This window comes from Tiliqua scincoides, chromosome 4 (assembly GCF_035046505.1).
Source record: "Tiliqua scincoides isolate rTilSci1 chromosome 4, rTilSci1.hap2, whole genome shotgun sequence".
Lineage (NCBI taxonomy): Eukaryota > Metazoa > Chordata > Lepidosauria > Squamata > Scincidae > Tiliqua > Tiliqua scincoides.
Window position 1 is genome coordinate 216,534,805 of NC_089824.1, and position 23,339 is coordinate 216,558,143.

General features: G+C 46.2%; 1 protein-coding gene across 1 annotated transcript in view; it reads left to right on the forward strand.

Annotated features, from left to right (window-relative positions):
• Positions 1–631: 631 nt before the first annotated feature.
• The window catches only part of NTSR1 (neurotensin receptor 1), a 119,425-nt gene continuing 96,717 nt past the window's right edge, over positions 632–23,339 (forward strand). Inside the window, exon 1 of the mRNA XM_066626414.1 lies at positions 632–1,318. Coding sequence (XP_066482511.1) covers positions 632–1,318 — 687 coding nt within the window. The remainder of the gene's footprint in view (positions 1,319–23,339) is intronic.

The following is a 23,339-nucleotide window of genomic DNA, read 5'->3' on the forward strand; positions in this document are numbered from 1 at the left end:
TGTGGGGCCAAAACCAATGAGATTCGCTCCAAAAAGGATGGAAAAATTTTGTGCCTGTTGCCATGCACAAATGTCTACATATCTGGGGGGGGGGGGCTGCTGATTCTCTCTCTCTCTCTCTCTCTCTCTCTCTCTCTCTCTCTCTCCCCACCTCCCATCCTAGGGAATGAGAGATTACTCTCCTGCTAAACCCCATTAGCGCTAGTCACATCTGGAGAGTGCAGGAGCCTAAAGAATGAGGCACGCACAAAAGCAAGGGATGGGAGGGAGGAGAGTTGCAGGGAGAGATCTAGGAGCTGCTTGCTGGAGCTGCTCTCACAAATGAACGCAGCCACACGCTTCCTCTGTGCCAGCCCGCTCGGCATTTCTCTTCCTCTCTCTTCTCCACGCAGGGACTTGTCAGCAAGCTCCTCCTCTCCGTTGCATTAAAAACGAGACAAGTTTCCACTCCGGTCCTTAGTGGGAGCTTTGTCCTAGCCTTGCTTGCCTTCCAGCAAGGTGCCAGTCACACCCTCTGCGTGGCGTCCAGGCACCCTCCGTCCAAGCTGGGTACCAGTCGGGTCCGGAGCATCCTCAAGTGAGCGTCCTTGGCAGCGCACGGGAGAGCCTTCTCATTCGTGAGAAAAACAGCATGCACCTGAACACAACTTCCTCACTGTACCAGCTGGGATACCAGTTCCACTTTGAGCCCAGTGACTCCGCACTGCCTACAGCAGGGAATGCCTCCAACAGCTCAGAACATGGGTCCAGGACACCCTCTGAGGATGATCTGGATGTGAACACGGACATCTACTCCAAAGTCCTGGTCACCGTCATCTACTTGGTGCTCTTTTTGATTGGAACTATTGGCAACTCCATCACTGCCTTCACTCTGGTCCAGAAGAAGTCCTTGCAGAACCTGCAAAGCACTGTGCATTATCACTTGGCCAGCCTGGCATTCTCAGACCTCCTCATTTTCCTCCTCTGCATGCCCATCGAGCTGTACAACTTCATCTGGGTGCATCACCCTTGGGCTTTCGGCAACGACATCTGCAAGGGCTACTACTTCCTCCGGGACGCCTGCACCTACGCCACTGCCCTCAACATTGCTAGCCTCAGCGTGGAGAGGTACATGGCCATCTGCCACCCCTTCAAAGCAAAGAGCATCATGTCCAGGAGCAGGACCAAAAAGTTCATCAGCTGCATCTGGGTGGCCTCCTTTCTTCTAGCCATTCCTATGATCTTGACCATGGGGGAGGTGTACAAGCTACCCCAAGACCCTGACTCGCTCATCTGCACCCAGATAGTGAAACCGTCCACGCTGAAGATTGTCATCCAGGTCAGTCACTATGCCTGCTTTGTTTTGTGTTACTGGCAGCTTGTCTAAACTGCACCCAGCTCAAGCTATGTTTAATACCCAGAGATCAGGGATTAGTTAGCGACTTAAAAAACAACAACATAGCAAGCAGACGCTCGTTTTCCTGTGAAGCCATAAGCTTTCTGCTGTCACAGCAGATGTCAGCAGCCCTCTAGAGCATGCTCAGTTCCTCGTGTGGCTGTACAGTTTGGAGTTGTTGCGTGCTTTGGCTCCCAGGTGACCAAAGTCAGCTTCCTGAACTTTGCAAAGGAAACGATTTGCCTTCATATAAAAGTTACTTCACGCATTATGGTTTTTACAGGAACACCTGCAATTTTTTTTTAAGCAGCAGAGTTAGAATTGTGATGTGTACTTGCCACAAACACATGCTCTCAGGCATGTGGATCAAAAGGATCAAACAATCAGGAGAGCCCCAGCATTGGCTGCAACTCTATTTTGGGTGTATGCTCAACCCCAAGCAGGGTTTGCTGCTGCATAAGGCATGTAATGGCTCTAAAGTCCCTAAGCAGGGCTGTGTGTTAGCTGCACTAAAAGTTCTACACCACACCAAGCTGTCCACACTGTATACATTATGCAAATATGCATGATTTTTTCTATATGGCCTCATTTCTTAAGCCGTGTTTACTGTTTTGCACCATGTATTCTGCTTCCACAACTAAAGGCATATAAAATCCCTGGACTACTGGAGACTTATTCAGGAATTCTGAAGGCTTCCAAGACTTCCCACGATGCCACCTGTCACTTTCAAGGACATCTTTCCAACAATGAGGGCTAGAAGGTTGCTTTTAAACAAAAAGGAAAGCAAAGCTCCTCAAAAATTGGGCGCTGTGCCTGCTGCCACACTGTGCAATTTTTCCTGAGCTTGCACAGAATTCCCATATACACACACAACACTCACTGTCAAGCTCAGTCCTTAATTATTGGGTTGTAAGAGATTGCAAGGAGATTGATTTTTGTTGCATACAAACATATTAATTGCAGATTGGGTTTTTCTCTTAGAAAGGAAGAAAAGGGGAAGAAAAGGGAAAAGGTGGGTACATATGTGCTTAAAAGACACAGAATATATGCTTTTTGCTCCTTTTCATTGGCATGTTGTTATTCTATATCAGGCAAACCAGCACACATGCATAGGAGCTATTTCTGGTAACATACACTAGAATACCATATTGCTGTGAAATACCCATAGGGCTGCTGTTCAGTGATGTGCACATTATATGCACATTACTAGAAGTTACACAGACACACTCAAAAGTGTGGCAAAGGAGTAATGTACTTAGGACAAACTACAGTAAAAGAATATGTGGATCCTGTTCTCTCTCCAAACTTGGGTTATTTGGAAGTAAAGTCAAAATTGTGTTCAGTGTGGTGTATGCCTGGGTAACGCCATAGGATTGCAGTCCTACAGTCCTACTTCTGACATATTAACTGTGAAATAAGAGCGCATAGATTGCATCCTTATCCTCATAGATTTTCATGCTTTAACGTCAGCTGTTTAACCATGGATCAGGTTGCGTACACTGACGTCAAGAAGGTTTTAAGCATTTTGTGGATAAGTCTGAGCATTCTGGCTCCCCAAAGATGTACATATATTCTGGTTTGTCTGATTTTCTCAGTAAGCGTACCTTGGACAGTATACAATGTCCAATATTCAGCAATCCCATTGCAGAAGTGGTGTGCTGAACTTGAGTTCTTGGTTGTAAGAAAACTGTGGTCCAGCCAACTCTTGTAGTGGCTGAGCTAGTTTGTGAACTGAGCCACAAGTAAGGAAGAAAAAGATGCGGATATCATGCTTGACAGGAGGAAAAATCCAGAGGAAGTTTTCTGGTGTCATTAAAGTTTACTGAGGCGTGAATTTAAGTGCATGTAAAGTTTGAATCAATATCAGTGTCAGACCAAGTAGCATCACTTTTAGCTGGTTGCAAAAAAAAAAAAAAAAAAAAAGGAAGTGACTGTTTCTAAAAGTAGGCACTTCATAACTAAATGCCTGCAGATCCCTGAAAGAACAAAGACACTTTCCCATCTAATAATATACCTGGGACCCGGGGGGGGGGGCATGTCAAAGAAAGTGATTGAGTACCTTCCTCTGACAAAATCCACAATGCTTCTCCCAACCCCAAGTAGACACCCACAGCTATAGCAAAAACAGTAGCGACTCAGGGGGGCACAGAAGGGGTAGGGTATGCATGTATACAGTTGTGTCACTAGAGGGTGCAAGGGGGTGCAGATTGCACCAGGTGATTCCATGGGGGAGTAACGTTGGTCAATATTACTAAATTACAAAATTACAAAAGTAACTGGCCAAAATTGTGAAAATCATGGTGTATTTGAACAATACCATCATGCTATATATCATTCAATGAGGAATTTAATGCAGAATCCAATGAAACAAACTGTGTTGCAATATATGTATTCTATCAAAAGGTATAGCAAAATAACCAGAAAAGGAAAACACACATTGCCTTATGTAACAAAAAGTGGTTTTCTTTAACTCAGAACTGACCAATAAGACTGATTGTTCTGAGAGCTAATAATAATGACACAGCAGGGAACCAGTAAGGTGTTAGTATGAGTCAGCTCTCATTTTCATGTATCAGAGTTAATCCTAGAACTTGTATGCAGTTGTGTGAGTGTCACCAAGTTGGCCACTGGTTTTTTTGTTCGCTACTGATTTGTTGGGTGACCTGTGCTGTTATATATTAAAATAAATGAATAGAGTTAATGGGGGTTACACTAACCCTAATAATGTGAGTGCATTTGGTTGGCAACCTTCAGTCTCGAAAGACTATGGTATAAGCCTACAGCACCTGGTATTCCCAAGTGGTCTCCCATCCAAGTACTAACCAGGCCTAACCCTGCTTAGCTTCTGAGATCAGGCATGTGCAGGGTAACAGTTGCTGCTGCCACTGCATTTAGGCTGTGTGTATGATATAATTTGTTCTGTATGGTTGGGTATAGGAGGAGGGCTATTGTGGGCATGGCACAGTGAGCTCTCGCACTGGGTGACGCTAACCCTAGTGATGCCTTTCCATATATATGCACTTTCACATACTCAGTCTGCTTTTCTATATATTTGTAGAAAACGAGTCTGAATATGTGAAACTGCCTTTCCATGAACTTACCAGAGGAGTCCAGCTATGGGGCTGGCAGGAGGTGAGGCCAGGTCAGATCAGTCACACACAAACCCATCCTAGCCTCGGGGAAGAGACAGAAGGGAATCATTTCCCCATGACTAAGGCCAGTAGCGGTGGTGAATTTACTCTTGGAAGTCTGCTGCTCACATCTTTCCAGCAGTAAAATGGTCCCAGGAGCACTGCAGTAGGAGGTCCCCGCTGCAATCATTTTAAAGAGTCCAGGGAGCCCTTTGAAGCAGGACATGTTTGAACTGACCTAGAGATACTTCATGCAAGGCAATCCTTTGGTCAATGGCAGGGCAAAAGCAGTCCCACAAGTCAGGCAGGTGAAAGAGCCAAAAGGCAAGAAGTGTGAAGAGGTGTGGTAGGAGGCAGGGGCAGAGCCAGGCAGGTGAGGCAAGGGGGATTCACGCATGGGGCATTGATGGTCAAACCTGACATTGCTTGAATCACACAATTGCTTAGGGGGACAAGTGCCACCACTTGAAACAAGGAGCCACACATTTATCCTTGCCACTCCCCATTGATGGAGCTCTGTGGCAATTTCAAGGAAAGGTACTCTTCACAAATAGTCAGTGCTGTTGCCAGAGGGGGGGGTAGGGAAATGGGCCGCACTGGGTGACGTGCACAGGGGATGACACCAATACTAGCCCAAAAATTTTAAATCTTGGAATTTTTGAATAATACCATCATGTTATATATCATTTGATGTGTGATTTCATGTGGAATGCAATGAAACAAACTGTGTTGAAATACCTCTATTCTATCAAAAAGAAGAGAAGGGGGCTTTCACTCTTTAACCCACTGCAGTTTCTAGCTAAATCCTCCCGCCACAAAATGAAGTATGGAAAAACCCTGAAAAATGTCACTGATCTTTCAGAAACTTACTCAGGCACTTTGCAACCCCAGAATTTGCTTCAAATGTCACTTTTTTGAAACTTGGGAGCTAATCCTATCCCCTTCCCCCCCCCACACACACACACACAAAACTGCCATTTGCCCCAGTACATAAATTCCTATTGGCACTAAAGGGAGTTTCTCGTCTGGGGCAAATAGCAGCTGGGGGGGAAGGCTTTAGATTGTAATAGTGGTGGAGGTGGAAGATTAAAGGCCTCCCATGCCACAGTCCTGATATGGATCAGGCCCTCCTCAACAGTTATACCACAAACAGTTATATAGTTATACACATTATGACCAATCATGTGCTAAAAACGTGTAATCTGAGCAGCTCATCTTGAGATGGGCTTGGAGGCAAAACCCATCATCAGATCCATCTGGTGGTCTGGGTTTTCCTGGACTGCCATTTCAGACTGGAGGTCGGGGGCTGTTCGCTTTTTCATATTAAAAATGAAGTATTACCATATTAACCATATTAAACACTAGTGTGTTAGAGAAACAGCTCAATTAGAACCATCTCTCTGACATACTTGCATTGTATGTATTTGCATATAATACATATTACATGTATGCCTTTAATAGGGGATTGGACAAGTTTCTGGAGGAAAAATCCATTACGGTTTATAAGCCATGATGCGTATGCGCGACCTCCTGATTTTAGAAATGGGTTATGTCAAAATGCCAGATGCAAAGGGAGGGCACCAGGATGAGGTCTCTTGTTGTCTGGTGTGCTCCCTGGGGCATTTGGTGGGCCGCTGTGAGATACAGGAAGCTGGACTAGATGGGCCTATGGCCTGATCCAGTGGGGCTGTTCTTATGTTCTTAAACTACAATTCCCAGGAGGCCTTGCAGGTCTTCTTGTTATCTGGTGTGCTCCCTGGGGCATTTGGTGGGCCGCTGTGAGATACAGGAAGCTGGACTAGATGGGCCTATGGCCTGATCCAGTAGGGCTGTTCTGATGTTCTTATGTATTTGCATACAGGGCACCAGGATGCAGGTCTCTTGTTATCTGCTGTGCTCCCTGGGGCATTTGGTGGGCCACTGTGAGATACAGGAAGCTGGACTAGATGGGCTCTTGGCCTGATCCAGCGGGCCTGTTCTTATGTTCTGTTTTCTGTTCTGTGCGGGGGACAGATATGTGATCTCTCACCTGCGGTCTGACATGGTGCAGCCCAGCCATAGACACATCATACATAAGCATGTGACTTCTGAAATAGGAATACTGGACTGTAAATAATATCTCTTTTGAAGAACTGAGATCTATGGGCTCTTGTCACAGCAGCAAGAGGCAACATGGGAGAACTGCCCTTACCATGTGCACAGCAGAGGAAGCAGTGAAGGGTGTTAGGGAAGAAACAAGGAAGGTAGAGATTTGAAGAATCAGTGATGTCACAAGCACTATCCAGTAGGTACCTGCGGTAACAATTGTGTCACCACATGTCACGGAGAACAACAGATGCCCTAACGTATGTGGGTGTGTAAGTGAACATAATCAAGTGGCTGTTGACCTCATCTAGACCTGCACGCATTGATTTGGCTGTTTTGCACAGAAACATGTATGTATTACATGTGTAGGAGCTATCTAGGCAGTTTTGCAGACTCCCACCACGTGTATACACATTTACAATGTGTACAGGTGTAGGATATGTTAGAAGGGCTGGATCAATATGTGGAAATCAAGGGCAAGGCCAGCCAGCATGGTTCTACCTCCCCCATCCCTTGGGTCAAAACTGTACCACATTTTGTCGACTGAATGAGGGGACCATGTGGTTCTCCAAAGAGAGAGTGTCAGGGGAGCCATGTGGTGCCGCACTCCTTACATGACTTCATGCATCTTGCATAACATTGTATTCTCCTTCCAGCAGCAATTAAAAGCTGCTTGAAACCCACCTGTTTCCCCCCTACTCCTTTGGCATTCCTCCAGGTTATTCATTCCCTTGTCTGGAAAATGTCAAGAGATGTCAGGTTAAACAAGCATCCTACTTCCTTCCTTCCTTCCCACCCTGAAATTGCATTTCCCTGCTTACACTGTCAGATTCCCTCTCTATGGCAACAGACCACCATTCCACCAAAAAATATATATATATATATCAGTGGAAAGTGCAACAAAAAGTTTAAAATATCCTGAATATTGCAGAGCAGAGAATTGTTCAGAAGGCACCAATAGTTTGTGGCGGTCTCCCAAGCACTTCTCTGTCAATAAAAAAAAAAAAAAAGCATTCAAGTTTTGGACAGTTCAAATCAGTTTTCTGACTAGATAGGAACCTTCTGTTGAGTCAGGTGATGGACACCTGTCTATCTCATGGTTGTCTAAACTGACTAGCTGTGGTTCTCTAGCACTTCAGAGAAAATTCTTTCCAAGCCTTACCCAGAGATGCTGAGGAATTGAACATGGAACACATGAACGCAGGGGGAAAATTCTGCTGGATCAGGCCAAAGACCCATCCGGTTTTATATCCTGTCTCCTAGAGTGACCCACCAGCTGCCTCTGAGAAGCCCAAAAGCAGAAGAGGAACTCCTACAATTGTGGTATCAGGCAGGGTTGGGAACTCGAGTCAGGTGACTGGGTCACAAAAATGAGCATTTTTTGCTGACTTGTGGACTTGTGAGTAGCGCGCATGAAAGACTCAGAAAAAACACTTGGGTCGGGGCCGCCTGACTTATGACTTGCATTCCATTCCGACAACTCGAGTTGCGTGCCAACAGGCATGGGTTGCGCCACCCCCTTCACAGAAAAAACCTCTTGAGTTCATCCAGGAACTTCTGAGTGCACAAGCTCCAGCACCAGCGGCTAGCAGGGTATGCTATGTTCAGAGATGGGCTGGGGGAATGGAGTGAAAGGATTAACTTTTTTTTGTTGGTCCGCTTGTCTTCTGCTGCATCCATTGGCTGAAGGATGGGTCTGCAGGAGAGGGAAGGGCTAAGGTGGACAAGCAGTCATTTTTCCCCATAGGGACAAGTGAGTTTTGTAACGAGGAGGAAGGGCGGCAAGCGGGAGGAGGTTGGGACAAGCGGGAGGCAGGCTGTTCTCAGAGCATAGAAGAACAGCCACCCCACAGCTCACATACTTATTCCATGTTTTCACCCACTCAAAGAAGTTCTGTGCTCTCCCAGCATAGCACCCATCCAAGTGGGCAGACAGCAGCCTTAGTTTTCCTAATCCATACACTCTTGTAAATACAATATATTATATAGATATGCCCAAGCTGGGATGCATCCTTGCTCCCTAACATGCCCAGGGGAGGGGGAGTGGGTTTCGTCATGACTGAGTTGGGGTGGCGGCACTGAGGAAGGGAAGCAGTGGGGGCGTTCCGCATTGCTGCATTGTTAAGTTGTGTCCGACTCTTTGCGACCCCATGGACCACAGCACGCCAGGCCCCCCTGTCTACCGCTGCTAACTTCTGGAGTTTATCCAAATTCATGTTCACTGCCTCTGTGACACTATCTAACCATCTCATCCTCTGCCCTCCCCTTCTCCTTTTCCCTTCAATTTTTCCCAGCATCAGGGTATTTTCTAAAGAGTCCTCCCTTCTCATGAGATGACCAAAGTGCTTCAGCTTCAGCATCTGTCCTTCCAATGAACAGTCAGGGTTGACTTCCTGTAGGCAGGGCCTAGGAGAGGGGGGGTAAAAGGGGTAATTTGTACCCAGGCCCAGGCCCAGGGGGGGCCCAGGAGTCAAAGGAGGGGGCCCAGAAAGTTCCTGGGATCTGACATTTTCCTAACTCACCTGAATTCGATACCTGTGCATGACGCTGGAAGCACAACCATGGGCTCCTTAACACAGTGTCAAATCTGGGAAGGAACAGGTCTGCTGCTGTAGCTCTTTGGCTTGTGGATCCAATAACCATGAAGGAGCTCAGGACCCAGTTGTGGGGCTGCAGAAGTTCATTTTGGTGTACACAGCACACCGTCCATTCTAGTGTGAACCCAAATATGAAAATGCTAATTTTCTGCAGTGACTTTTCTATATTTATTAATTAGATTTTAAAGAGGCTTAGGAGTCTGTTTGGTTTTCCATAATACTTTATCTAGCTCTATTCCTCTCAGAGGCCCTGCCTATAGGATTGACTGATTTGTTCTCTTTGCAGTCCAGCGGACTCTCAAAAGTCTTCTCCAACATCATAATTCAGAAGCATCTATTCTTCAGGGCTCAGACCTCCTTATGGTCCAGATCTCACAGCCATACATTACTACTGGAAAAACCATAGCTTTGACTATACGGACCTTTGTTTTTACCACCTTAAATAGTCATCAGCAGACCTGGTCATCTCACTGCTTACTCCCAAATGCTGATCATTTATGAATAAGTTTAAAAGCAGTGGTCCCAACTCAGATCACTGAAGGACCCCACCTCTACATTCCTTCCCTCCACCTGGCCATTTATCCCTACTCTCTAGTCTAGAACATCAACTCTTTGTACTCCTAATTGACTTGCTTCCCTGCTCCTACTATCCAGGGCCATCACATTCAAATGGGGTATACATGCATGAAATCCTGTGCATATACAGGCCAAAAACACACCATCGATTCCTGGATTTATTTAAGGAACTGGTTGTGTAATCTGAGCCTATGAATTGTATGCAGAGCTATCTGGTTCAAATGATATAAATCATATACCTCCATCTGGACATCTGATAGCATTGGAGGCAGGGCAGGCAGATCAGGTGGGAGGGAGGGAAGGTGCACTTGCACTTTCACTCTCTATCAGGTGTAGGGAGTGATTGGAAGCAGTTTACAACCCACTCCTACGCTGGAGCATGCAGCCATGCCACAGAGACATGTGAGGGTGGTGGTCCGGAAATAAAATATTTTCCCTTACACCTCTGTAGGTCTCATGATGTCTCCTTGGACCTCTGCCAGATATATAGCTGATGTAAGTCTGGGGAGAGAATAAAGGAGACGATGAGAAAAGTGGAAGGACTGTGTGAAAGGAAGGTGATGGGATCTGGTGCGTGCTAATGCCCCCAGAATCCACCTTCTCCTTCCTGAATCCACTCCCTTCTCTTGATCTGTCCTGAAACTTTCCCTGCCCTCCTCCTCCCTGCCCACAACAGCCCACCCCCCACTGCCAACTTACAGAGGCTGCTACAGCCCAGGGTTCATGGTGATGTGGCTCTGACACTGCTGTTGCTCCTTTGTGGAGGTGCATTGGACTGGCCCAGCGGCAGTGTGCTCCTCATGAAATTGCTGGACCTGTTCATAACAGTGGGATACTTGTCCCCGCTGTTGAAAGGCCCATAGAAAGAGATGGGGGAAAATGGTTCCCCCCCCCCCCACTGATTTCTGTGTTTTCCAGAGTTAGAAGTGCAGGAAGTGGTGTTATGTGTTTTTATTCCATGGGCACTTTTTTATAAATTAGAATTATAAATTATAATGGCTTTAAAAGTGTACTAAGTAGGTGATATAGGTGGTATCATTTCAGCAGATGCAGCCACAGGCATGTAGAGGTGTTAGAGAATGGTTTTATTTTTTCACAGATTTTGACTTTTTTGAGTTTTTTTTTTAAACAAAAATGAGAAATGCATAAAGCGGTGTTATGTGTTTTTATTTTCTTATCACCAAAAAATCCCACCTCTACCCATATGATTGGGCATTAGTTCTACATCCACCCTGATCAAGTGGACCAAGGGTCAGGGAGTTGTTCTCCAACATTTTTTTTTATTTTCATAACTCATAATTTAGCAATTTCCAATTTTGGTGAGTGTGGGGGGAGGGATTATTGAACTAAACCAGGAGTGCTCAAACTTTCAACTTTAGGGATGCTGGACCTTTAACAAGTGTATAAAAGAGAGAATTTCAGCAGGTACAGCTTGTCATCTGTGGGATGACAAGTTGCACCTGCTGCAATTCTCTCTTCTATACACTTGTTAAAGGTCCAGCATCCCTAAAGTTGAAAGTTTGAGCACCCCTGAACTAAACCATTTGACTGTCAGATTGATGCATATCTAAATAATGAAGATATGATCATAAAATAAGCCAATCAGTCAGGAGCTCGGTCATCGTTAAGATACGAAATCATGAGTGCAATGAAATCTAACATTAAGAGAATAATCAAATTGGTTCCCATCTAATTTCATGCTCCTTTAATAGAAATTGAATTTATTTCATGAACCCAAAAAGCCTTCCCTTGCTACAATGCTAAATGCATACATCTATACCAATATAGCAAGGTGGCTTGCAAAATTTTCACATGAGGCTTTTTCATTGTTACTTCCCAGTGAATTGGAGTGGGCATCTTGGGTCTATGTCATGTGGTCTATGCATCTTTTATATGGTTGTTACCTGTCTTTGAGAAGGGGATGAAATGAATGTATGAGATCCATTTTGTTATTTCATGGTCATCCAATAGCAATCATCTCTGTGATCTTTGTAGCCAGATTTGGATGAGCAAAATTTGTTCACTTTCCCAAGAATTGGGCTGGCTTGCAGAATACCCACTGGGGATGGGAACAAGGCATTTTTGGAGTGCCACTTTAGCGTTCCTCAAGCAAGAAGTTGCTTCTCGGTGTCTTGGTGTCTATGATTTTGAATGTGTTTTTAATGAGTTTTGTAAGCTCTCTAGATCATTTGGCGAGCAGAATAGAGACTGATAAAATAACTTTGCTTCATATCCAAGGATTTGGCCAGAAAAGAGTGAACCTTCAAGCTAGAACCTCTGCTACGATGAACCGGGAGTAGCTATTGACAGATAAAATGGTATTTACATTTATGTGCAATGCTGAAAGCATGTTGCCTCACCACTTTTATGGGGTGCTTTCAGTCCACCATTCAGTCAGATTTTTCCTGGTGATTCAACAGGTGTACCACCAACTGGAAAGATGGACTCTGGAAATGATGTAATTTAAGATTGTAGATTGCTAGCAGGGTCAGAAATACAGGATAGCTAATACTGTGAAAAAGCCACTGATGGAGTTGGGAAAATGGAATGAAGGGGGGAAAAATAGCTTCCCCGCACAGTGGCACAATTAGAGGGGGTGCAAAGCACTATGTTTTGCAGGGAACCTCACCACAGCATGCAAGGGGTCGCTCCTCCTCCCTTTCAAAGCCATTTAAGGGAGTCGGGGGCAAAACAGAGGCATTCACCCAATGAAGTAGCTATTTGCCCCCAAAGTGACTGTTTCCTGCAAATCGCCACTTTGAGGACAAAGAGCCACTTGGGGAGGGAATTTTTGGCAGGATGTGGATATTTTTAATGCATATGCTTCTGTTTTGCTCCCCCCCACCACCACCTGGAATGGCTCCGAAGGGGAGCGGAAGGGACCCCTTGTACGCTGCAGTGAGGCTCCCTGCAAAACTTAGTGCTTCGTACCCCCTCTAGCTGCTCTTCTGTCCCTACACCACAACCCCAGTCAAGATTTATCCATGCAGAATTTATCAATTCCTTCAGTTCACTGTTCTTTCCTCTGCACTGTCCTCTGTGTTTCTGAGCTGTCCTCTCAACTGAGTCCCAGACTGAAAGCCAGAGAGCTATGTGGGAGCCAGTGAGAACCATATGAACCTGTATTGGCCTTGTCCTGCTCCATATCTGCACTACCCTACAGAACAATCCTGGGTTCTGTTTCCTTGTCATGCTTTCTAGCTCTTCATCGGGGCAACTTGATTCAGTTATTTCAAGGAAAGGTCAGAACTGCTTTTTCACACCATCTCAAAATAACCTTTCTAGAGTCTGTCCTAGAAAGAAGGGAGTTAAGGTTCAACTTGAACTTCACTTCACAGTATGCTTAAAGGTACAAGTACCTCTCACATTAAAAAAAACAAAACAAAAAACCCACAAACCAGCTGTCAAGAGCAACCTTGGTTAACTCTGTGAGGCACAGAATGGGGGAAATTTTCTCACTGGAATTACCCCATGAAGTAGCTATTTGCCTCCAAAGGAACTATTTCCTGCAAATCGACACTTTGAGGGCAAAGAGCCACTTGGAGAGGGAATTTTTGCCAAGACGTGGCTATTTTTCATGCATTGCTTCATTTCTCTTTGGTACAAGGAGAAAGAGTCAAATTCCAGTTCCCTGTGCAACATGGTCCCAAACAGGATTAGACCCCCTAGGGCCATTTCTGATGACAGGAGGTTAATGATAGGAGATACAGGAGGTCATTTTTGATGACAGGACATGCAGGAGAACCTGTGGATATTATATATCTGGACTTTCAGAAGGCGTCTGACATGGTTCCTCACCAAAGGCTGCTGAGAAAACTCCACAGTCAGGGAATTAGAGGGCAGGTGATCTCCTGGATTAGAAACTGGTTGAGGTCCTGGAAGCAGAGAGTGAGTGTTAATGGTCAATTTTCACAATGGAGAGAGGTAGAAAATGGAGTGCCCCAAGGATCTGTCCTGGGACCTGTACTTTTCAACCTGTTCATAAATGACCTGGAGATAGGGTTGAGTAGTGAAGTGGCCAAGTTTGCAGATGACACCAAACTTTTCTGTGGTGAAGCCAGAAGAGATTGTGAAGAGCTCCAGAAGGATCTCTCCAAACTGGGAGATTGGGCAGCAAAATGGCTGATGCGTTTCAATGCAAGTAAGTGTAAAGTCGTGCACATTGAGGCAAAAATCCAAAACTTTACATATAGGCTACTGTGTTCTCAGCTGTGTGTGACAGATAAGGAGAGAGATCTTGGGGTGGTGGTGGACAGGTCGATGAAAGTGTCAACCCAATGTGCAGTGGCAGTAAAGAGGGCTAATTCCATGTAATTAGTTTGTGGAACTCCTTGCCACAGGATGTGGTGATGGCATCTTGTCTGGATGCCTTTAAGAGGGGATTGAAAAAATTTCTGGAGAAGTTCATTACAGGTTACAAGTCATAGTAGGTATGTGCAAGCTCTTGGTTTTAGAGGCAGGCTGCCTCTGATTGCCAGATGCAGGGGAGGGCACACGGACACAAGTTGTGTCTGTTGTCTTGTGTGCTCCCTGGGGCATTTGTTGGGCCACTGTGAGATACAGGAAGCTGGACTACATGGGCCCTTGGCCTGATCCAGCAGTACTTATGGATCCAGCAGTACTTATGAGGTACTTCCTCTTTGAAACATGACTTTTGTGATGAACCCAGAACAGCCCCACACATAGCAGTAGCAAATGGAGCACCTGCCAACAAGGATAGGTTGGCGGGGAAAGCAAAACAGGGTGGGGGAGGGTGAAATGGGATGACGACTGGGGATGCATAAGAGGTGGGAGGGGGTGGCACCTGGTGTAGGCAACTTGTACTGGAAGTTATGCCCTCTCATAGCAGCCAAGCACACCCCTTAGCACTCCTCAGATTTGTGCCAGCTAAAGAGCTGGTGCAGCTTTGAGGAGACCCATTGGCAAGCAGGAGGCTTACAGGCGCTTCCCAAGCCTCCCAGTACCCCAGGATGCAGCACAAACCACCTTGACATGGCTGCATCAGTGAGGGTGGGAAGAATAGGACTGAGCTATTAAGCATGCAGTTTGTCAAATGTCGCCGTTTGACCACTGGATACACTCCAATGAATAGTTTCAGTCCTCAAAACGCATTGGGCAGCAAACCAAATTCTCAGTATCTGGAGGCAGCAGCATAACTAGAGGGGGTGTAAAGTACTACGTTTTATGACTACGTTTTGTTCTAGTGGCCCGGAACGCTCCGAAGGGGATGGGGAGGGGCCACTTGCATGGCGCGGTGAGGCTCCCTGCAAAACTTAATGCTTTGCAACCCATCTAGGTATGCTACAGTCTGGAGGCCTTTTTTTTTTTTCTTTCCTGGAAGTGTAGCCTTCGTTGTCATGTTACAGCATTGGTTCCCAACCTGGGGTCCATGGTGGTGGTCCATGAGACCCTAAGAAGTGGTCTGCAAGGTCTCAGGAAAAAAAAATTGCCATTTGATCACTTCCAGCATCTCGCCAAGTGAGCACTCATCTATGGACAACCAGAGAGGGTGGAGAATGGACCACAGTAGCCAGCACTGAAGTGTCGGCTATGGCTATGGGCAGTTGTTCTCTGCCTTTTCTGGTAGTCTGTCGGGGAGCACTTGCTCGGGATACTCTTTTCCATGGAGCAGGAGAGGGAGCAGAGACCAGACCATCCACAGCCAGCACTTCCACTGTCTCACCAAGCAAGCGCTCCCCAACAGACCACCAGAGGGCAGAGAATGGACTGCCCACAGCTTCAACTGGCAACAAAAGCACAACCTGCAAATTTTCTCTATAATACATCTCCTTTAATTATTACAAATTTAATTGTAATTTTTGCGGGCAGGGGATGGAAGTGGGAGGGGGTTGCATGCATTCCAAAATGGTTCCAGTTTTTGTCTCAGTGGTCCGCAGGCTCTGAGAGGCTGGGAACCACTGCGCTACAGGGTGAAAAGGATTGGGAACTGGATGATGCTACATTTGCAGAGACAGAAGATTTCATTTGGCTCTGCATTTTAAACTTGATGGTAATGGTGGAGAGCAGCACAACGCACAAGGGGGAATGGGAGAATCAAGCATGCGAATCAGAATCCTTCCTTTCCCCTGGCATAAATCTTTTATTACCGGGGAAGATTGTGTGATGCCACATCACAAAAGGAAGGCAGCTTATCTTCACGAGCATGCACAGCGCTCCCCAAGAATTACAAATCCTTGCCACTTTGCACCAAAGCCAGTCTTGTGGCTGGATCTCGACAAAATAAGTCCTTGCTTTCACTGCTTTATATAATCGCTTGGCTTACTAAGCTTCGCTGGTTCTTACATAATTTTGTATATGTGTCTGTCTATTATAATTCATCTTTTCTTGCAAGGCATCAGCAGCTGGGAACAGAAAGAGGAAGGAAATGTTTCTTGGTAGATAGAGTTTGCTCTCAGTGCTTTCTTGTTTTGCAATTGCTATGGAGGTTTGCACAAAGGGAAGCATAGAAGTCAATGTTGCCGGTCCTGATTTGTAGAGAAGAGCAAACTCTGCATATGCCTCTCAAAACAGCCGTTCCATTCTCTTGTGCTGTTCATCAAAGGCTTCCATTATGGGGTCCTCCAAGTGCAAGCGCTCACCTCCTGGGAGCTGCCTTTCTGTGATCTGCTCCCTTGGGGGATGGGGTTGCGCGTGAAGGCTTCATCCACGTGAGTGGGGCCCATTGTGGGAGCAGGTTGATCGTGTGATGATGTGAATTCAGATCATACGCATTCTTTAAAATAAATACCTTCCACTGTCCAAATTTTGTGCAATGAAAAGTTAAATTCTGTAACCCCCTATAAACAGTGGCATAATTTGCAGACCTCTGTTCTGACTCACCTTCACAAGTGGGCAGGAGTGGCAGCTTTATGACCAGCTGGGCCTGTGGCCCTTCTCATCTCCGGGGGAGTTTCTCAATGTACCTCTTAAGGGCTAGAAACTTGCTTTAAAAAAAAAAAAAAATGAAAACAGAATTCTCAGGATGGTGAATTCTGTACTCCCAAGATGCATTTCCTGTTCTCCTAGAACTGCAGCATATGTGAAGGCAGCCCTGACTGTGTGTAGCTGGTTTCTAACTATTCTCCAATGCATCTTTACAATGAAATCTTGTAGAGCTCTCTTACGTACTAACACTGAAGCCAATTTAAAAGGTGTGATCCAAGCAAGTTCATTTTGCTGCTACGAGTCGAGGCAGTCTGGGCTGAAAGAGCTTTTTTTTTTCTTGGAGTGGAGGACACGCTTTCCAGAGAATTTTCAGCTTTTAGCATGTTTGGTTCCCAGCAGTCTTTTCTGCAATTCCGTGTGGCTTTAGTTTTGTCCCTGAGTGGATGCTTTTTCTGTATCCCACTTACTTAAAACACCGGCTTTTCAAAGGCCAGCATTAAAAGGAGGCCAAGGTGGCCTGACGACTTGCTCTGAAAAAGCAACATGCTACTGGGATCAGTACGGACTGGATTGACCTCTCTCTGGATAGAACCAGTTGCTGGTGCTCTTCACATAACCAGGAACTGGGTGAGCTGAGGACATTCATTATTGACATGCGATCACCATGTATAGGAAAGCATTTCCCATTCACTTTCTCTTTCCAGAATGGGACCATTTCTAACTCCCCCCCCCCCCCAACACAAAGATTATGCAGAATAGAAGATGCATGGGCTGGTTTTCCAATGCAATGAACCATTTAGATGAGCAAGTCAGGAGAGGTCCTGGCTTCTCGTAGAATATTGCAACTTCCTTGGTCATGGAGGAACAACTGCATTCTCACACAGATAGCCTCTCCCAAACTACAGTCCACACAACTTGTGCGATCGTTGAGCAGTTTGAATCAGCCAGTGGACATCTTGGTGACTTTTCAAAGGCTCTAAGCACTTTGCCCTGGAGTGCTCTGAAATTCCACCCACCCCCAGTGAAACAGACCCTACTGTCACCGACCACAGCAATGCACACCTGCGCTTCACTCTCATACTTGTCAGACCTTGCTGTGGAGACAACTGGGACACTACCTTTTCAAGGAGACACTCTGGATATCAGGCACACATAGGATGGGGGCAGTGTCAGGTGTATGTCTGCAAGCAGCTAAAGGCTTGCCAGGACATCCTGGGTCTCTCGGCTTGTCGAGCGGGAGAGCAGAAAGTGGTTCGAAGATGCAACAGTCCCCTCCCCTCTGAACCAAGGCTTGTGGTTCTGAGTTGGGAGGAGTGGACCCTGAGCAGACAAGAGACAGAATCCTTCTTCCTCCATCCCTGGTAATGGAAGTGTGCAAAGATATCACACTTTTTTTCCCTGTATGGCTAGGATGGCATCTTGCACAACCATCCCTTGACATTTTGAGCAATTGGATGCTGAATCAATGTAGTTTATTCATTGTTTATGAATGGAGTTTATGAATATGGAGTTTACGCCCCTCCATATTCACTCACGGAAAACCCTTTTAAAAGAACATAAGAGGTGTCGGGTCCTTGCTTTGTTTTGTTTTTCACAATGCAGGATCATAAGAACATAAGAAGAGCTGTGCTGAATCAGGCCAAGGGACCATTTAGTCCAGTTTCCTGTATCTTCCATTAGCCAACCCAATGCCTCTGGTAGCATGCAAGGCAACAAAATATTTGTATCTTTTTGCCACTCCCTTGCATAAGGTCACGGTCCCTTGCATAAGGTCACGGCCATGTTGTGAGAATGGATGATGGTTGGATCCCAAAGGATCTTCTCTATGGAGAACTTGTGCAGGGAAAGCGCCCTACAGGTAGACCACAGCTGCGATACAAGGACATCTGCAAGAGGGATCTGAAGGCCTTAGGAGTGGACCTCAACAGGTGGGAAACCCTAGCCTCTGAGCGGCCTGCTTGGAGGCAGGCTGTGCAGCATGGCCTTTCCCAGTTTGAAGAGACACTTGGCCAACAGACCGAGGCAAAGAGGCAAAGAAGGAAGGCCCATAGCCAGGGAGACAGACCAGGGACAGACTGCACTTGCTCCTGGTGTGGAAGGGATTGTCACTCCCGAACTGGCCTTTTCAGCCACACTAGACGCTGTTCCAGAACCACCATTCAGAGCGCGATACCATAGTCTTTCGAGACTGAAGGTTGCCAACACATGCATAAGGTACTCAGAGATAGGCTACCTTTAAAATCCAGAGGTTGCAGATTGTCATCATTTTTTTGGTCATCATATGGATCTTTTTTTAAAAAAAAGCAGCACAACCATCAAGAATGAAAAGTGATACCACTTCATTTTGCTGTACATTATTATTCCATGATGTACTACCATAGGAGGAAGTAGTGGCGGTCCAGGTGCTTTTCAAACCAGGGGCTGCTCCCCATTTGCTGCCCTCAATCCAAAAGTAATTGTGGTGATGTCATTGTCACCACAATTTATTCCGCACTGCCTCCTCCCTTCCCCCTTTGAAAAAGGGGGGAGGATGAAGGTGGGCCAGGCTCCGATGGAGACTTTCACATTGCTGCTAAGCAGCACGAAAGGCTCCATCGGAGTTTTCCGAGCTGCTAGAAGCACCTTCCAGGAGGCGCCCAGGTGCTGTGGGATTTTTGTTTAAAAAGATGTCAAAGTGCTCTGGGATTTTAGTATACAAACCGACAAGCATCTGCCACACAACACACCAGACATAACCATCATTGGCAAAAAGGATAAGAAAGTCTGAATAGTAGGCATTGCAATACCTGGTGACAGTAGAATAGAAGATAAAGAACTGGATAAGAGTATAAAGACCTGCAAATAGAAATTGAAAGACTGTGGTGCAAGAAAGCAAGAGTAGTACCAATTGTCCTAGGGGCCAGGCTGCTATCCCAAAACAGCTGGAAATAGCACTTGAACACCATCGGGATGAGCAGAGCACCATCAGTGCATCACAAAGGGCCATCTTACTTGGAACCACGTGCATACCACAGCAATATTTGTAATGCCAGGAATGGCTTGAAGAAGAGGGGGGAGGGCCACTTGCATGCTACCCGCCGGACTTAGTGCTTTGCTCCGCCTCTGGCTATGCCACTGTTCCTTCCACTTGGCCATTTATTCCTAGCCTTGGGAAGGACTCAACAGGTGGATATCTACAAGATCCAGTCAAAAACAACATGACTGTGTGAGTCCCTTCGGGGAGAAAGGTGGGGTAGAAATAAAGTTATTATTATTATTATTAAAATAGATGATGAGGGTGAGAAGGATAGATAGATAGATAGATAGATAGATAGATAGATAGATAGATAGATAGATAGATAGATAGATAGATAGATAGATGTTTCTTCATGCTTTCCATGTTCATTATGCGCTAAGCAGGGCCTTTCAGCCTTTCCACTAGCACATATCAAAATTCTTTTCATGCCCCCAATGTCCTGAAGCTGTTTGCCTGAGCAGGAGCCTTGAAATTATCCCCAGACTTAGCTTTACTCAAAAGGATCACTGTCAAGGTTAACTAAAGGTGAACATCCCAAGGGTAGCAAGGTCAGAGCAAGCGTTAGTCAGTAGGCATGGAGGGAATGGGCTTTGTCAAAGGCAGGGCAAAGTTCATGTTCCTGAAGTAGCTGCTAATGAGCTGAAAGGCCACTGATGAGGCTGAGACAGGCAAGTGGTCAGGATATAGACAAAGCTGTTAATGAGTGGACAGGTCAGAGGTGAGCAGAGCAGTCCAAGGCAGTTAAACAGTCAGGTGCTGATGGCAGAAATGTGTTGAGTGCTGGCAAGCAGAAACCTGGGAGACAAAAAGGGCTGAGGTTTTATGGAACTAGGTGGGGCTATCTTGGTTACCTGGTTCACCTGACCAGCAGAGGCGTAACACACTGCCCCAGCACCCAGGGCAGTGACATCACAAGACAAGTGTCACATGACATCACTTCTGGGTTCTCCCCAGAGGAGGGGAGATGCAATACTCCAGGGTGCTACACTAATACATACAAAATTATGCAGGGGGTGGAAAGAGTGGATAGAAGGATGTTGTTTTCCCTCACACACAACACCAGAACCAGAGGACATCCACTCAGACTGAGTGTTGGGAGAGTTAGGACGGACAAAAGAAAATATTTATTTGTCCAGTGTGTGGCTAGTCTGTGGAACTCCTTGCCACAGGGAGTGATGATGGCATCTGGCCCGCATGCCTTTAAAAGGGGATTGGACAAATTTCTGGAGGAAAAGTCCATCACAGGTTACGAGGTTATGATGGGTTTGTGCAACCTCCTGATTTTAGGAGTAGGCGTCCTCAGAATGCCAGATGCAAGGGAGCATCTCTTGTTGTCTTGTGTGTTCCCTGAGGCATCTGGTGGGCCTCTGTGAGATACAGGAAGCTGGACTAGATGGGCCTGTGGCCTGATCCAGAGGGGCTCTTTTTATGTTCTTGTTGCAGTGGCTTTGGGCCCCCATTCCTTCTCCTGTGAAGAGAGAAGGCACTGGGGTTTGAAACCGCCAGCGCCTCCTCTGTAGCTAGTGCAGAATCTGAGGGGTTGTCATGCGCCTCCCCCTTGGCTTAGCGCCTGAGGCAGGTGCCCTCAAGCTCCACCCTAGTTATGGCTCTGCTGACCAGGTTTTCAGCTAGTGACGCTTGTACTACTGAAGGAGGTGGAACCTCAGGATAGCATAGGTTATCCTGCAACTCCTTTTTCCAGACTTGATGGTACAAAGAGTAAGGCATTGGACCCTAGCCTCCAGAAGCCATGGTTTGAGACCACAGTACCTTTGCTTATCAGGTGTATGTGGTAACCTGCTTGGAGGCTCTGGAAGCCTCCTCTTAGCTGCCCACCTGGGACTACAAAAGCAGGTGTAGATGTTCAGGCACCTGGCAGGCCACCATGTATGACTGATGGGCTGAACTGGATTGCTGGGTCCAAAGCTGTACAGGTTCCCAAGCCACTGAGAACTTTAAAGGCAATGATTAACCCCTCGAATTACACCAAGAAATGAACCAGCAGCCAGTGTAATTCACGCAATAGCAGATAATATGATCATACCGCTCTGGGTCACCACCAATGAAGAAAGGGCTGCCACCAATGTCGCGACCACCATTCTTGTATTACAGTGGCCGTTCTTTAGCCACACTACTCTGGTATATGTCCTAGGAAGAGTATTTAAGAAACTGCCCACTGGGAGGCAACAGTGCACTGGAGTTCTTGCTGCCTCCAACACAGGTGTTTAAAGTAATATATTTATTTTAATTTTAAAAAATGGGCAACAAATGGGGTTCTGAAAATAAACCCCATCTGTACCCATTTGGGCCCATTCATGGGCCTCCCCGTTTATTTCAGAATGAATGAAACTCAAATTGAGTGGGCCCTGTTCATTTGGAATTCGATTCTATGGCTGCACGCCTCCGGAGTGGTCCAATCCTTCCAACCCCCCTGTGAATGTCCAATACCCTATACCAGAGGTTCTCAAACTGTTGCAACGCCCTGGCCTGAAAAGCCCTTCCTTTGGCCACTTAAGTGGCAGGGAAGGGGGAAGGCAGTGATATGAACCCCAAGATTGTGCTGCTGCCAGGACAGGTGGGTTAACTCACCTCTAGCCAGTGCCAGAGTCCTGGGGGACCAGGGAGTCCTCTGCAGGGCTTCCTGAGCGTCCTAACTTCTGAAAATAACAAAAAGTTGGCACTTCCATTTTTTGTATGATAGTGGCCGAAACCGAAACGTGAAACCGAAAGTGCCCTTTTTTGTGATTTGTAGATGTTAGAAGGCACAGTGAGCTCTGCAGAAGACTCCCCGTCCCCCCAGGACTCCAGTGCTGCTGGAGGTATGTAGAATAACCCTCCTGTCTCCAGAAGCAGCGAGATCCTGGGGGGCATGATACTTAGCCTTAGCCCCTGCCCTGCACACGCTTACCTCAGGTCTCAAACTCCTGAAGGGTTTGAGAACCAAGACCCTACATCCTCATTCATCTGCCCACCTGCCTGCCACTCTGTCATGCCCCTTCCCCCCAGGCTTAGCATTCTTGGTGCTCCAGCAACAGCAGGGATGGAATGACATCTTTTTTTCCCTTCCCTCTCTTATGTTACTCCCTCATTTAGGTTACAGTCTGAGCTGGAGAAGAACTTTTGAGGTTGCAGTGCTTGTACTGCATTGGAGGGGAGCATTACAAGTCCCTTAGATTGTATTTTCCAGCTGTAGAGCGCTATACCATAGTCTTTCGAGACTGAAGGTAGCCAACAGTAACAGTGCCTGGATAATTTTCAGCAGCATCACTGTTGATAGGCTCTCTAATGAAGCAGATTTTAGCTCCTTAGAGTGCTCTTTCCTTTGACCATTGTGACTTTCAGTCCCATTGTCTTGAACTTGAAAATGCGGTCAAAGAGAGAGAGAGCCACAGAAAGAGCCACAAGGAGAAGATTAAAGCCTTCTGCATGTTAAGGACATCTACTCAAGTTATTTACTTTAATGATGCATCATGAACACCACTGGGGAACCAAAGGCAGCTCCTGTTTCAAAGTGCCTTGTTAAGACAGACTCACTGGATGGCAAATCACTACTAAAAATGAGCTTCCATTTGGGAAGAAAAACTACTATTTTTTTTTTCCTTTTAATTTGTAGACATCGAGCAGTGCCATAGTAGAGGGGGTGCAAAGCACCAAGTTTTGCAAGGAGCCTCACT